Consider the following 15,260-nt stretch of genomic DNA (forward strand, 5'->3'; position numbering starts at 1 on the left):
CTTTGCCCCACCCCTTCTCAGAGGCCCCGCCCCCGCTCACTCCATCCCCTCTCCCTCTGTCGCTCGAGCAGCCACCTATGCCACCGCAGCCATGCTGTTATTGTTAGTGCATCTGTCTATCTGGGCTGGGAATCACTCTCCTAGCTGCTGGGCAGGCTCATCCTCAGAGTCAATAATTGATTTCAGTTCCACAATTCTTTATTTCTGAGGTAAATAACATTCCGTGATCAAAGTGAGACGACACCATGTTTGTGTGGAACATCGGTAGCTGTGGGACTAAAATGAGTCATGCCCCGGGTATAAGATACACTTGAGAAGAATGGGATGGAGTAGAGCGGTTTGGATCTCAAGTTCACCAAGATGGGGGGAGTTTTGGTTTGTGCCTCCATCAAAGGGAGTAGGCATTAGCTGAGCAGGAAGAACAAGAAACAGGGAAATTGAGGCTCCCTTAATTCCCCCATACCACACACACTGCTCTTTACATGAAAATATGTAGTCTTTTCTTTCACCGTTAGGTGTCACTAATGCTTTCCACTTTAACCCAAAGAAACAGCAGTTGAGTTCAGTTTGCCTTTAGTTTTGTAACTTACTCCCTTTTGATATCACAACTGGAAACGGCATCACAGCCGTCAAAGCTCAGTCCCCTGGCATGCTAGAGGAAGAGATTCACAACGGGATCTGGCTGCCTCTTCTCTGCTTACTGTACAGTAACTCATCAATGGAAAAAAACAAGACCTGTATTTGTCCCATTTCTGCTCTTTCTCCAAATTATACCAATGTGAGTAGTCAGCTTGCAGGAGAGAGAGGTTAATATTGGAGGAACTGGTTAAGCAGACATTGCTTTGATGGGAAAATTGTGAAAAGCTAAAGGGCTTTTGATATTTCATCACCTGATAATTAAGTACATCCACTCGCCAACACAATTTCACAAAAACTGCCTGATAATAAACCCCTCTGCGAACTTTTAATGGATCCTTTGGTGGAATACTGGGGACCAAAGAATCTCTTTCCAAGCAAAAATATAGAGACACGATGTGGAAGGTGACATGCATATTACTCGGTTTCAGACTGTTAGAATCATAGAATCGTAGAATATCAGGGTTGGAAGGGACCTCAGGAGGTCATCTAGTCCAACCCCCTTCTCAAAGCAGGACCAATTCCCAACTAAATCATCCCAGCCAGGGCTTTGTCAAGCCGGGCCTTAAAAAACTCCAAGGAAGGAGATTCCACCACCTCCCTAGGTAACGCATTCCAGTGCTTCACTACCCTCCTAGTGAAATAGTGTTTCCTAATATCCAACCTAGACCTCCCCCACTGCAACTTGAGACCAAAGAATCTCTTTCCAAGCAAAAATATAGAGACACGATGTGGAAGGTGACATGCATATTACTCGGTTTCAGACTGTTAGAATCATAGAATCATAGAATATCAGGGTTGGAAGGGACCTCAGGAGGTCATCTAGTCCAATCCCCTGCTCAAAGCAGGACCAACACCAACTAAATCATCCCAGCCAAGGCTTTGTCAAGCCTGACCTTAAAAACCTCTAAGGATGGAGATTCCACCACCTCCCTAGGTAACCCATTCCAGTGCTTCACTACCCTCCTAGTGAAATAGTGTTTCCTAATATCCAACCTAGACCTCCCCCACTGCAACTTGAGACCATTGTTTCTTGTTCTGTCATCTGCCATCACTGAGAACAGCCTAGCTCCATCCTCTTTGGAACCCCCCTTCAGGTAGTTGAAGGCTGTTATCAAATCCCCCCTCACTCTTTCTTCTGGAGACTAAATAACCCCAGTTCCCTCAGCCTCTCCTCGTAAGTCATGTGCCCCAGTCCCCTAATCATTTTCGCTGCCCTCCACTGGATTCTCTCCAATTTGTCCACATCACTTCTGTAGAGGGGAGACCAAAACTGAACGCAATACTCCAGGTGTGGCCTCACCAGTGCCAAATAGAGGGGAATAATCACTTCCCTCAATCTGCTGGCAATGCCCCTACTAATGCAGCCCAATATGCCATTGGCCTTCTTGGGAACGAGGGCACACTGCTCATTTATATCCAGCTTCTTGTCCACTATAATCTCCAGGTCCTTTTCTGCAGAACAGCCGCTTAGCCATTCGGTCCCCAGCCTGTAGCAGTGCCTGGGATTCTTCCATCCTAAGTGCAGGACTCTGCACTTGTCCTTGTTGAACCTCATGAGATTTCTTTTGGCACAATCCTCCAATTTGTCTAGGTCACTGTTGACCCTATCCCTACCCTCCAGGGTATCTACCTCTCCCTCCCATCTTAGTGTCATCTGCAAGCTTGCTGAGGGTGCAATTAATCCCATCATCCAGATCATTGATAAAGATGTTGAACAAAACCGGCCCCAGGACCAACCCTTGAGGCACTCCGCTTGATACCTTCTATGATTCTATGATTTTATCTGCTGGCTATGGGTGTCCAGACTGTGAGCCTCAGCAGCAGAGCATTTAAGGCACCCAGAGTTACAGGGCAGGCAGTGACACAACCCCTCACCCCCAGAACGTGACTGAGCATGTACCGGTTGCTGAGAAAGTTCAGGGGGATATCACAGGGCTGAGGGATCTTTAATCCAGAAGACACAGACAGAGCAAGCTGCAGTGGCTGGCGGCTACAGCTGAACACGTTCACAGGGGCATTCGGATATGCAATGGGGCCCAGGAGGCTAGGGCCAAGCTGACTTGGGTGCCTAGTGGGATGAAGGGGTGTGGGAGGCAGTGCTGGCAGACGACACTCATGCCAGGCAATGCTCCTGGCATGGTCCATCCCGCTAGGCTGGAGCCACGCCCTCCCATGGTCTGTGTGAACCACGGCAGACAGTTGTCCCTACTAACTCAGCCCAGCTCCCTGCGGTTCCATGCTCTGCTTTACTCCTGCTGTTCATTCCTAGTGTGAATCCCATGGGAACGCCTCCGTCAGCCCCCCCATCCGGTCCTGGTAGATCCTGTCGAAGGCCTCGCTCTGTGCCACCGTGAAATGGTTCTTCCAGTCCCCACAAATGCCTGTGAAATCGGGAGAGGCATCAACTCAGGATTTGCACTGTGGCCATTGAGGGGTTTGGGTCAGCATGTCTCTCCCCCCACCCTGTGCATCAAGGGTAGGGTTACCATCCGTCCGTATTTCCCCGGACATGTCTGGCTTTTGCGTCTTTAAATAGCCATCCGGGAGGAATTGGTAACAAGGTTAAAAGGTCCGGGATTTTTCCCCTTCCACTCCCTCCCTCCCTGCCATGCAGAGTGCGGCGCGGCTGATTGGGCGGCTGGGCCCCATTGCGCCGCTCCCATTTGCCTCCAGCAGCCAGAGCCCCTCCCCTGCTCCCCCCCTGCTGCCTGCAGCCTGGTGTAACAACACAAACAGCCCCACCGGGCAGCGTGTTTTGCCTACACGTGGAGCCAGCATCTGACCGGCATGGGCATGGTAAAGGTAGTCCCGGGTGACAGTCAGGGAGCAGGGGGAGGGTTGGATGGGTCCCCGGCCTACACCTGCCCCCCCTCCGTGCGTTCCCCCCCCGCGGGTCCCCCCCGCCTCTCCCGTCCCGGCAGCAACTGCTGTCTGCTGCCCCAGGGTCCTAGTGCCCCCCAACCACTAATGGCAAGGCAGGCTGCCCTTATTCTGCCCTTCCACCCTAGCCCTGAGCCTCTCCAACGCCCCAAACCCCTCATCCCCAGCCAGAGCCCTCATCCCCCTGCATCCTAATCCTCTGCCCCAGCCCTGAGCCCCCTTCTGCATCATGAACCCCTCAGCCCCCCGCACCCTAATCCTCTGCCCCAGCCCTGAGCCCCCTCCTGCATCATGAACCCCTCATCCTCAGACCCACAGCCCTCACCCCTGCATCCCCTCCAATCCCCAAACTCCCTCCCAAACCCCCTCCCCCTTCCCACACACACCCTCCTGCCCTCAAACTCCCCCCCAAAGCCTGCACCCCCTCCCTTTGCACCATCTCCCACCCCCAAACTCCATCCCAGACCCTGCACCCCTCACCCCCTCTTGCACACCCACCCCCTGCCCAAGCCCGGAGCCTGCACCCAGCACGCAAACTCTATCCCAGAGCCTGCACCCCTCCTGCACCCTAATCCCCAGCCCAGGACCTGTACCCCAGACCTCCTCCCCCCACCCAACCCCCCTCCCAGAGCCTTAGGCAGGTGGGGGGGGCGGGTTCTGGGCACCACCAAAATTTCTACAAACCTGCCATCCATGCGAGTGGATAAGGGTCGGGGCAGTCAGGGGACAGGTAGGATCCTAGGGGGGCAGTTAGGGTGGGGGGTTCTCAGGAGGGGGCAGTCAGAGGACAAGAAGCAGGGGGGGGTTGGGGGTTCTGAGGGGGCAGTCAGGGTGTGGGAAGAGGGAGAGAGTGGATGGGGGTGGGGCGGGGGCGGAGCTAGGTTGGGGCTCCCCCCTCCCCAGTATCCTCTTTTTTGATTGTGGAAATATGGTAACCCTAATCAAGGGGAGCTTGCTCCCAGAAGGAGGGGCTGAGCCCACCCAGCTCCCAGCAAGCACTCCTGGCTCTGCTCTCTGTCTTATCCCACTTGAGGGCTGCAGTGGGCTTACCGGAGCCTGGCTTCCCACAGATGGGGTCAACCTCGTTGGGCTCCCCTCACTGTCACTACTGGGGGGCCCAGACTCACCACACCCAGCAGCTTGGGGGACAATGCCCCAGGGCAGTCATCTCCTCACCCTTCCTCAGGAACGTGCCCTTCTCCTGATCCATAATGTCCCTGGGGAGCAGCGTCGAGTTGCACATCTTGTTCTCTTTCATGGCCCTGAAGGATGCATTCTCCACCACCGAGTTGATAGCTCCATCATCCAGCTCCTGCTCCAGGAATTGGCAGAGTTGCCGCACGCTGCCCCTCAGGTCCTGGGGGAAAACAACAGCCTCAGTAACCATGGCACGGCTTGGCAGAGCCCCCATGCTGCCCTGGGCAGGCGGTGACTAGGGTTGTCAATCCTCCCGATTTTGCCGGGAGTCTCCCGGAATCAGGCTCTATCTCCCGGAGGCTACAAAAGCCAAACTGAAGATTTTAGGCCACTAAAAGTGCAGCGGCGCAGTGGGGTAAGGCAGTCTCCCTGCCTGCCCTGGCCCCGTGCCACTCCCGGAAGTGGTGACATGTCCCTGCGCCCCCCGGGGGGGGGGGGTGTCTTCGCGTGCTGCCTGTGCCCTGAGCACCAACTCCGTAGCTCCCATTGGCCGGGAGCTGTGCCAATGGGAGCTATGGAGGTGGTGCCTGCAAAGTGCAGAGCCCCCTGCCCCTCCAAGGGGCCACAGGGACATGCTGGCTGCTTCTGGGAGCGGTGCAGGCCAGGGCAGGCAAGGAGCCTGCTTTGCCCCACTGCCCCGCAACTGGGAGCTACCCAAGGTAAGTGCCGCCTGGCCGAACCCTGCACCCCCTCCTGCACCCCAACCCTCTGCCTCAATCTGGAGCCCCCTCCTGCACCCAACTCTCTCCCAGAGCCCATACCCCTCACCCCCCACACACCCCAATCCCTTGCCCCATCTCAGAGCCTGCACCCCAACCCCCTCCCCCAGCCCTGAGCCACCTCCAGCACCCAAATTCTCTCCCAGAGCTTGCACCCTGCATCCCCTCCTGCACCCCAACACTGTGCCCCAGGCACAGCCTGGAGCCCCCTCTCACACTCTGAACCCCTCAGCCCAAGCCCAGAGCCCTCACCCCCTCCCACACCCCAACCCCCTGCCCCAGCCCGGTGAAAGTGAGTGAGGGTGGGGGGGAGCAAGCGACGGAGGGAGGGGGATGGCGTGAGCGGGGTGGGGCCTCAGAGAAGGGTTGGGGCAGGGGTGGGGCCTTGGGGAAGGGAAGGGGCAAGGGTGTTTGGGTTTGTGTGATTAGACAGTTGGCAATCCTAGCGGTGACAGTAACCATGGCACAGTCTGGCAGAGCCCCGAACGTTGCCCCTAGCAGATGGGGACTGTGACAGTAACTGGGGCAGGGCCCGGCAGAGCCCCCGCCCCCACTGCCCGGGCAGACAGAGACCGTGACAGTAAGTGGGACAGGGCCTGGCAGAGCCCCCCATGCAGCCCCCGGCAGACATGGACAGTGACAGTAATGAGGCAGGGCCAGGCAGAGCCCCCCCACACTACCCTAACAGACAGGGATGGTGACAGTTACCAGGACGGGGCCCAGAAGAGCCTCACCCCCTCCCTCCACTGACCAGGGAGACAGAGATCATGACAGTAACTGGGGCAAGGCTGGGAAGAGCCCCTCACGCTGCCCGGGCAGACAGTGACCATAACGAGGCAGGGCCCGGCACATAGGCGCGGGGACTAAGGGTGCGGGGGGTGCTGCAGTAGCCTGGGGTCTCGGTTGCCGGCCCTGTGCCCGGGATCCTGGCTGCTTGCCCCACGTGCCCGGGACTCCGGCTGCTGCCCTGTACACCCAGGGCTCTGCTACCGCCACGCGGCCGGGGTCTCAGTTGCCAGCCCCGCACACCTGGGGTACCGGCTGCCAGTCCCAGGCACCCAGGGTCCCGTATGCCATGCCGCATGCCTGGGTCTTTGCTCCTGGGGGGGGGGTTGTACAGGGGCAAGGGGGCTGGCTTTCAGCACCCCTACTATTAAAAATGTTCCAGCGCCACTGGCCCAGCAGAGCCCCCCCCCCGCCCTAGCAGACGGGGACGGGGACGGTAACCGGGGCCCAGTCCAGCAGAGCCCTCCCCCCCCACTGTCTGGGCAGAGAGGACGGTTACAGTAACTAGGGCTTGGTCCAGCAGAGCCCCCCTGACTGAAGCTATTCTGGGAGATTTTCCCCCCCCAACATTATGTAATGTCATTTTCTCCAAATATCCCATTAAAATTTCCAGGCTTCCTTTCAATAGTCACTGGGAGACCAATTCTGATTCTGGGAGACTCCCAGCCAGTGCTGGAGGATTGACAACCCTAGGGAACGGTGAGAGTAACCGGGGCAGGGCCTGGCAGACAGGGCCGGGGGATGAGGACAATTTCCAAACCCCGTGTTGTGTCTGCACTGAAATGCTGTGAAACATGGATGTCAATGGGGCAGAGGGACAGGCATGGAGCCGATTCACCCCCTCATTCCCACTGGTTCACATGGCGCAGCCTACTGGGGTGACTCCTGATTTACATCATGATGAATTAGGGGAATCAGCCTAATTGACTCCAGTTCAGTTACTACTGATTTACCCCAGCCAGGGAGCTGGCTGATTGACTCCAGTGGATCCACAGCCAGTCTACAACGGCGGGGATGTGGCTGGGTTACTTTACCTGCTGCAGCTCTTCGTAAGTGATGAAGAAGAAATTCTCTTTGCCCTTCATTTCCATCCAGCCTCTGACATGATCAAACCAGGACCCGTGGGGCACTGCCGGGGCAGACAGCAGAGCGGGGTGGGGCTGTGAGTGTCAGCCAGAGAGTCAGTGCAGAGGGGACTCTCATGTGGGCAGGGAACACTCCTGCCAGGCTGCGAGGGGACACCCCAATGGAGACGCCTAGAAACATTGGGCTGGAAGGGCCCTCAAGAGGTCGTCACATCCATCCCTCTGTGCCAGGGCAGGGCCAAGTAACTTCAGATCAGCCCTGGCAGGGGGTTGTTCAACCTATTCTTGGAAACCTCCAGTGACGGGATCCCACAGCCTCCCTAGGTCACCTGTTCCAGAGCTGAGCTACCCTTAAGAACATAAGAACAACCATACTGGGTCAGACCAAAGGTCCGTCCAGCCCAGTATCATGTCTTCTGACAGTGGCCAATGTCCGGTGCCCCAGAGGGAATGAACCTAACAGGTAATGATCAAGTGATCTCTCTCCTGCCATCCATCTCCACCCTCTGACAAACAGAGGCTAAGGACACCATTCCTTACACATCCTGGCTAATAGCCATGAATGGACTTAACCTCCATGAATTTATCTAGTTCTCTTTTAAACCCTATTATAGTCCTAGCCTTCACAACATCCTGAGGCAAGGTGTTCCACAGGTTGACTGTGAGCTGCATGAAGAAGAACTTCCTTTTATTTGTTTTAAACCTGCTGCCCATTGATTTCATTTGGTGGCCCCTAGTTCTTACATTATGGGAACAAGTAAATAGCTTTTCCTTATTCACTTTCCCCACACCCTTGAAAAGTTTGTCCTACTATCTAACCTACATCTCCCTTGCTGCACATTGAGCAGATTCCTTCTTGTCCTCCCCTGGGTGAACACGGAGAACAATTGATCCCCATCCTCTTTACAGCAACCTTTCCCGTATTTGCAGACTGTTCTCCGGTCCCCCTCGGCTCCCTCCTCTCTGGACTAAACACACCCTATTCTTCCAATCTCTCCTCATAGGACGGGGTTGCCAAACCTCTTAGAAGTTTTGTTGCTCTTCTCTGGCCTCTCCCCAGTTTCTCCCCGTCTTTCCTGAAGACACAGTCCCCCAGCTGAGGCCTCACCAGTGCCTAGAGTGGGACAATGTCCTGGCAGACCAACACTCCTGTTAACATCCCCCAGAACAATAGCAGCCTTTTGTGCAGCTGTCCCATTGCTGATTCACATTGAATTTGTGTGGCACTCTAACCCCCAAACCCTTTGCAGCAGTGCCACCCCCTAGCCAGTTATTCCCCACTATGTAGCTGTGCAGTTAGTTTGACATTGGTGAGGGACTCGCTGCTCACGTCACCCTAATGGGATGAGACTAAAGAGCCCCAATACCATGAGCCCCACGCCCTGGAACACAAGGAGAGACCCCCCCCAGGGAATGGCTAGGCACAGGAGCTGGGACCGAAGAGCTCTGGTGAATACCCCCACCCCCAGCACACACACACCACTGCCCAAGGCTGCAGAGTGATGGGATTGTGAAGTCATTGGGATCCGCTCTCTGCCCTGGCAGCAATGTAGGGCAGACTGTGTCTGGGGCTGACCAGGCTTGGATCTGGTATTGCACCTCCCATGTCCTGAGATGTCCCAGGCCCTGAAGCTGCACTCACCGTCCCCGCTCAGAAAGTCCTGCAGGAACTGCTTGAAGGACTCAGGGTCCTTGTATGAGCTGCACATCTTGGAGAAATAGAAATAGGAGACCAGGACGTCCTTGGGATTGCGGAGTGTGTAGACCACCTGGAGGGGACCAAGAAGTAGGCTGGGGGGCGAAAGGCAGGGACTGGCACAAGAAATGCTGTTCTGCTATTACCTCTCCTATGGGTCAGGGAGCCCCTGAAGCACTCTGCAGAGCAGAGCTGCCAGCATCACCCTCCCGGCCTGACTGTCCACGGGCATCCAGCCATTGGCCCCAGAGCCAGGTAAACACCCGTGGCTCCACGGGGGCAGGGTTAAAGCACTTGGAATTCAGGCACAAGCTTAAGGCTGTCCTTTGCTGCACATGCCCCAAACCTACTCCCTATGTGTGACACTCTGTGCCCCAAAGAGACACTCTGCACCCATATTCACCATGGTGATAGGATTAGGATAGGTTTTGTACAAAGCATGCCTTGCGAGGTGTCATTCTAAAAGCCTTAATCTGTTGAACATTACTATCCTGTTAAATTGTATGTGCTATGATTGTATGTGAAGTTATGAAGTTTGGCTATGTACGTGCTTCTGAAACATGTTGTGAGGTTGGGGACACCCACAAGCAGCCTTTGAGGTACAACAATAAAAAGGTCAAACAACGTTGATGGCCTATTGAGGCAATACACACACTCACAAGGATTACCCCAGGAACCGTGTAGAATAGAAACCTCTCAGAGATAGCACCACACAATGGGAACTGTTTGACTCAGGTCACGGCAAAAGAGCTTTCCAGCAAGTTGGAAGAAGATATAAAAGGGGGAAATGACATCATGACTGGACCTCACTCTCCCTGCAACACAACACCTGAGAATACCAGAGGAAAAGACTGAATTGGGGGGCAAGTGCTGGTGCCAGGCAGGAAAGAAGAAAGCCCTGTCTCTGTATGAAACATCAGCAAATTGCTTGTACTATGTAACAGGGTGAGACACTGCATGATTCAAATCTTATTTAGTATATTAGGCTTAGATTGCATTTTTGTTTTATTTCTTATGGTAACTATCTTTGATGTGTTTGCTATCACTTATAATCACTTAAAATCTATCTTTCTGTGGTTAATAAATCGATTTTATATGTTTTACCTACAACAGTGTGGTTTAAGTGAAGTGCTTGGGGAAAAATCTCAGCTCAGTTAACAACGGCTTTGTGCATATTCCTCTCCACATTGAGGGAGGGGGCAGACTGGGTAAGAACTAATATACTGTTCACGTTTTTGACCAGGGCAGGACGGTAGAGCTCTGGGGTCCTAGGCTGGGGCATATTTTGGCTGAAGCCTCTCTATTGTTGGCTGGTAGAGCATTCATGAACACAGCTGGGTGTGGCCACTGGCTGTGGATGTTGCTGTGAGTGCAAGCTTGTAGGGCTTTGCAGATGTTGCCACAACATCACCATGTGAGAGGGAACCCAGATTGGTAAAACAGAGGGCTCGGCTGTACTCCAGTTCCAGGTGGCACCCTGTGGGGGACCCCTCACACTATGGATCTGCACCTTAGCCCCTGCCCCCCCCGGCTCTGTATCATAACCCTGACCCCCCCCCAGCTCTGCACCAGAACCTGACCCTTCCCCCGGCTCTGTACTGTAACCCCCATGTGCAGCCTGCCTGGCCCACCTTGGCCCTGGAGCCAAAGAAGGATGTGGGGAAGAGCTGGACGGGGAGGTGGCAGGTCAGCAGGCGGGGTCGGGGGTAGCTCAGTGCAGACTCCAGCCCCAGACGGGTAGTGAACCAGGGCACGCGGTTGGAGTTGAGGACGGTTCGGTTCCAGGCTGGGTCCCCGCCGCTGCGAATCAGGCTCAAGATCTCGATCATCCACACTGTGCCTGGGGGACAGGGGGCTCTGTCACAGGTGCCTTGCAGGGTGTGGAGCTGTCTCTGGGCACAGCGTGTCTCCCTGGGCCAGTGGGGCCCACAGGGCTGAGCACCACCACCGCCCCTATAGCCATCTCAGTCTTCTCCTATAGCCCTCCCCTATAGCCATCCTCCCCTATAGGCATCCAAGCCTCATCATCCCATCTCCTATAGCTATCCCAGCCCTCCCTGCCGTCCTTCCCTAGAGCCATTTCAGCCTTCTCCTATAGCCCTCCCCACCATTCTCCCTATAGCCATCTCAGTGCCCCCAGCCATCCCCAACCCCCAATAGACACAATCAGCCCTCCCCATCCCTTCCCTGATAGCTCCACCGGCCACACCCAGCCCTCCCCATACCCCACATAATGGGGTTCCAGGATAACAAGTTGCCCCCCCCTCCTTTCCAAGGCCCTCTCCCACCACCCCGACCCGGGATGATCCCCTGTCCATGCCCGCAGCACCCTACCTGATTTGGGGTAGGTGACGTTGAAGACATCATCGTCCTGCACCTGGAACTCCTTGTGGGCAAAGTGCAGGCTCTGCTCAGAGTTATACGCAGGGGGGAACTTGATGCCCTGGTATGTGACGTACTCCACTGCCATTGCCTGGCCTCACAGTGCCTGAGATGACCAGCCCTGCAGGGAGATGCAGGAGCCTGTCACCACGCGCAAGGGCCTGCATCTACCTGACTGCAGATCTACCTCCTGCCCTCCTCCCCCCCAGCGCTGTGCACCCCGCCGAGGGGCATTGGGCCTGCGTCTACCTGACTGCAGAACTACTTCCCCCCTCCTCCCACCCAGCACTGTGCTCCCCACCAAGGGGCATTGGGCCTGCATCTACCTGACTGCAGATCTACCTCCCGCCCAGCGCTGTGCACCCCGCCGAGGGGCATTGGCCCTGCATCTAGGACCTGACTGCAGATTTACCTCTCCCCCTCCTCCCTCCCAGCGCTGTGCACCCTGCCAAGGGGCATTGGGCCTGTGTCTACCTGACTGCAGATCTACTTCCCGCCCTCCTCCTGCCCAGCACTGTGCACCCCGCCAAGGGGCATTGGGCCTGCATCTACCTAACTGCAGGCCCATTGCTCCCTCCTGGCCCATTCCCATAATACAAGAACTAGGGGTCACCAAATGAAATTAATAGGCAGCAGGTTTAAAACAAATAAAAGGAAGTTCTTCTTCACACAACGCACAGTTAACCTGTGGAACTCCTTGCCTGAGGAGATTGTGAAGGCTAGGACTATAACAGTGTTTAAAAGAGAACTGGATAAATTCATGGAGGTTAAGTCCATTAATGGCTATTAGCCAGGATGGGTAAGGAATGGTGTCCCTAGACTCTGTTTGTCAGAGGATGGAGATGGATGGCAGGAGAGAGATCACTTGATTATTACCTGTTAGGTTCATTCCCTCTGGGGCACCTGCCATTGGCCACTGTTGGTAGACATGATACTGGGCTAGTTAGACCTTTGGTTTGCCCCAGTATGGCCGTTCTTATGTTCTTATGTTCTCCCCCTTCACTGCCTGGGCAGTGCTGGTATGCAGCCCTGTAGTGGGGCAGCTCCCCATCCCTGTAGGCAGGGGTTAAAGGCAGCCCTGGAGAAGGCTGTGGCTGGGAAAAGGAGTGAAAGCAGCAGAGGGAGTAGCTGATCACAGGTGTGGCCAGCCCAATCAGGCCACAGCTGGCCCTATAAAGGGGCTGTGAGCCAGGAGCTTGAGGAGTCTGACTCTAGCCCTGGAGTGGGGAGGGTTAGCTGCCTGGGAGCAAGGTATAGCTGCTCCCTGTCTTATGCAAGTATTCTGTAAGTCAAATTTTGTGTAAGTGGGGAATGTATACCTGAGAATTATGCCAAAAAAAAAAAGCGTATGGAACTTTTTCCGTAAGTCTGGATTTGCGTAACGCGGGGAGTGTCTGTACCTGAAGCAGAGCAGTGCTGGGGAAAGGCAAGGGGAGCTTCAGCCTGATAAAACCCCAGGCTGCAGGCCTTGTTGAAGGCCCACAAAGGTACTGGGGCTGAGAGGGGCAGCCCGGGGATAGACAGAGGCAGCAGATCCAACCCCCTTGCCAATGATGAGTGGCCATTACAGACTGCAGTCTGCCCCAGTGAAAGGGGACTAGATGATGACTGGCAGTGGCCACTGAGGCAAGGTGGGTTTTAGAGGGTTGAGTGTTCCCCTGGGAGAGAAGACCCAGAGTGTGGGGGTACTGCTGGGGCAGAACCCTGAGGTAAAGGGCACCAGGGTCTGTGAGGGATATGGGCCTAAGGCAGATGAGACACCAGCCAGAAGGAGGTGCTCCAGAGCTGGGAAAGAGCTAATTCCCAGATGACCAGCAGGAGGCACTGCGCCAGTGAGTTGTTGCTTTGCTACAAATCCCCATGGGCATCTCCTACCCATCCCTGAGCATGCCTCACCACTGCAGTGGTGCCCCAGGCACATCTCCCTGTTGGGCCCCCTCCCCCTGGTTACCCTCTGCCTGGTCCCCTTCCTGCTGGGTACCCCTCCCCCTGGTTACCCTCTGCCCGGTCCCCTTCCTGCTGGGCACCCCTCCCCCAGGCATCCCCTGCCCTGCCCCTCCCCAGAGAAGAGCTTTCCCCTTCACAGGGATTAATGGCTCACTGCATTGGGGAGTGCTTGCTCCAGCCCTGCCAGGCCCCTGGTTATAGCTTCCCTCCCCCCACAAGCCATGAACCCACCTGCCCAGATGGCTCTGCCTGGGGGTATGGGAGGCAGCAGTCAGAGTGTGAGGTCCGTGGGAGCTCCGGGGATCGACCTCTGCCAGAGAAGAGAGGCCAGAACAGAAGCTCTCTCTGCAGCACCCCAAACCCTGGCCTGGCACAGCTCTTGGAGATGTGGGTACGAAGGTCTGCCACGGGGAGGGATCAGGGAGCTAGGCCCTGCCCAGCCCCTGAGGCCAATGATTTCCAGGAGAGACAAAGTCCAGGTGGTCAGCCCCTTCCGGAGCACAGAGGTGGAGACACACACAGGGACCGAGTTCCCCACCCCATTCTCAGCCTATGCACCACAGCCTGCCCACTAAACCAGCTGAGGGGGTGGGTGTGTGGGCAGGGGGCGAGAATGAGAAGGTGGATGGGGATAGATACATAGAAGAGGTGTGTGGGGAGAGAGAGATAAGATGGAGTGTATGGATACAGTCAGAGGGAGATGGCCATAGACAGACAAACATAAACAGGAGTTGCTGTGGCTGTAGTGGAGGTGTCTGCTGTTCCCATTCGGAGCCGGCAGGGAGTGCCGGGAGAAGATGGGTGCAGAGCAGTCTCTGTCTGTGTGCTCAATAAAAGGTTGAAAGGGGTTTCAATGGTGATTCTTCTCAGGGGACTCGGCAGGACATCCCAGACCACACTGAACGGGTTATTGTTGTAACAGTGAGCGACCAAGGATTGGTTACCACTGTAACCCTCCTTGGCCCTGTATCGACACAGCCGGCCCCAGTCCAGGGGCTGGCTCCCCCTCTCTCAGGCCCCTTTATGCTGCCAGAGGCACTGAGTGTCACCAAGAAGCCGCCCTGGGTGTCTGGTGCTAATTTAGGAAGCCGTCACTTGCTCCCTGGCTGGGGTGAGTCTGGGAGAAGCAGAGGAGGATCCGGATGCTGCAGAAGCAGGGACGAGCCAGGCATAGCACAAGCAGGTGGCAATGACAAGCCGAAGAGCAGTGGGGCCAGGTAGGGCCCAGACACCTCTGCCCCACTCTCGTCTACACATGCCTCCACCTTCAGCTCCCCTAGTGGGGGTTCGCTGCCAGGGTCAGGACAGCTGTCTGCAGCCATAGGGCAGGGTGAGCGGGGCTAAGGGCCGGATTTTCAAAGGTATTTTGGTGGCCAGAGATGCAGATAGGTGCCTTGCGAGATTTTTCAAAAGCACCTTGGCACAACTGGGCACCGTTCTGCATCTGCAGGTCCCTAAAAATCAGGCCCAAGGTGCTTTGCTTTGTTTGTGTAAGGTCTGTGTAGGGTCTTGGCCGCGTGCAGGTGTGAGTGTGCACATGTCCAGCACCTGGCACCACAGGCACACAGCCGCTAGTGCTACTGCCAGGTAAGTATTAAATAACAATAAATGAGCCTTGCTCAAAGGGTGGATTCAGGAGCGCCGGCCTGTCCCTGAGCATGAAGGCTCCTCCAAGTGTGGAGGAGGCAGAGGAAAAGGAGACCCCTAGCTGGGAGCAGTGGTGGATTAATCTTTGGGCTGATGGGGCCCCCGGAAAAAATCCGCCACCAAGCAGTGGAAGCCTGGAGCCCTGACCACCTGGCAGGCAGGGCAGGGGAAGCCCCACACCCCGACCCCGCTCTGCAGTAGCAGACCAGGGCAGGGGAAGCCCCCACTTTTGGCTCTCCACCCATCCCCAGCAGAAGCCGCAGGGTGGCAGGGCAAGCCCCC

The 15,260-nt window shown here is 56.0% G+C and overlaps 1 protein-coding gene across 1 annotated transcript; it reads right to left on the reverse strand.

Moving 5' to 3' along the window:
* Nucleotides 1-2,363: 2,363 nt before the first annotated feature.
* LOC112113087 (sulfotransferase family cytosolic 2B member 1-like) lies at nt 2,364-13,729 on the reverse strand. The gene is made up of 7 exons (XM_024209261.2): nt 13,563-13,729; nt 11,337-11,505; nt 10,634-10,842; nt 8,949-9,075; nt 7,256-7,350; nt 4,696-4,876; nt 2,364-3,020 (listed from the first exon to the last, which is right to left on the reverse strand). The coding sequence occupies exons 2-7, from the start codon at nt 11,470-11,472 to the stop codon at nt 2,905-2,907; spliced, it is 864 nt and encodes a 287-aa protein (XP_024065029.2). The 5' UTR covers nt 11,473-11,505; nt 13,563-13,729; the 3' UTR covers nt 2,364-2,904.
* Between the last annotated feature and the right edge of the window lie 1,531 nt (nt 13,730-15,260).

The sequence above is a fragment of the Terrapene carolina genome, unplaced genomic scaffold (genome assembly GCF_002925995.2).
Source record: "Terrapene carolina triunguis isolate 2854851 unplaced genomic scaffold, T_m_triunguis-2.0 Scaffold857, whole genome shotgun sequence".
Classification (NCBI taxonomy): Eukaryota; Metazoa; Chordata; order Testudines; family Emydidae; genus Terrapene; species Terrapene triunguis.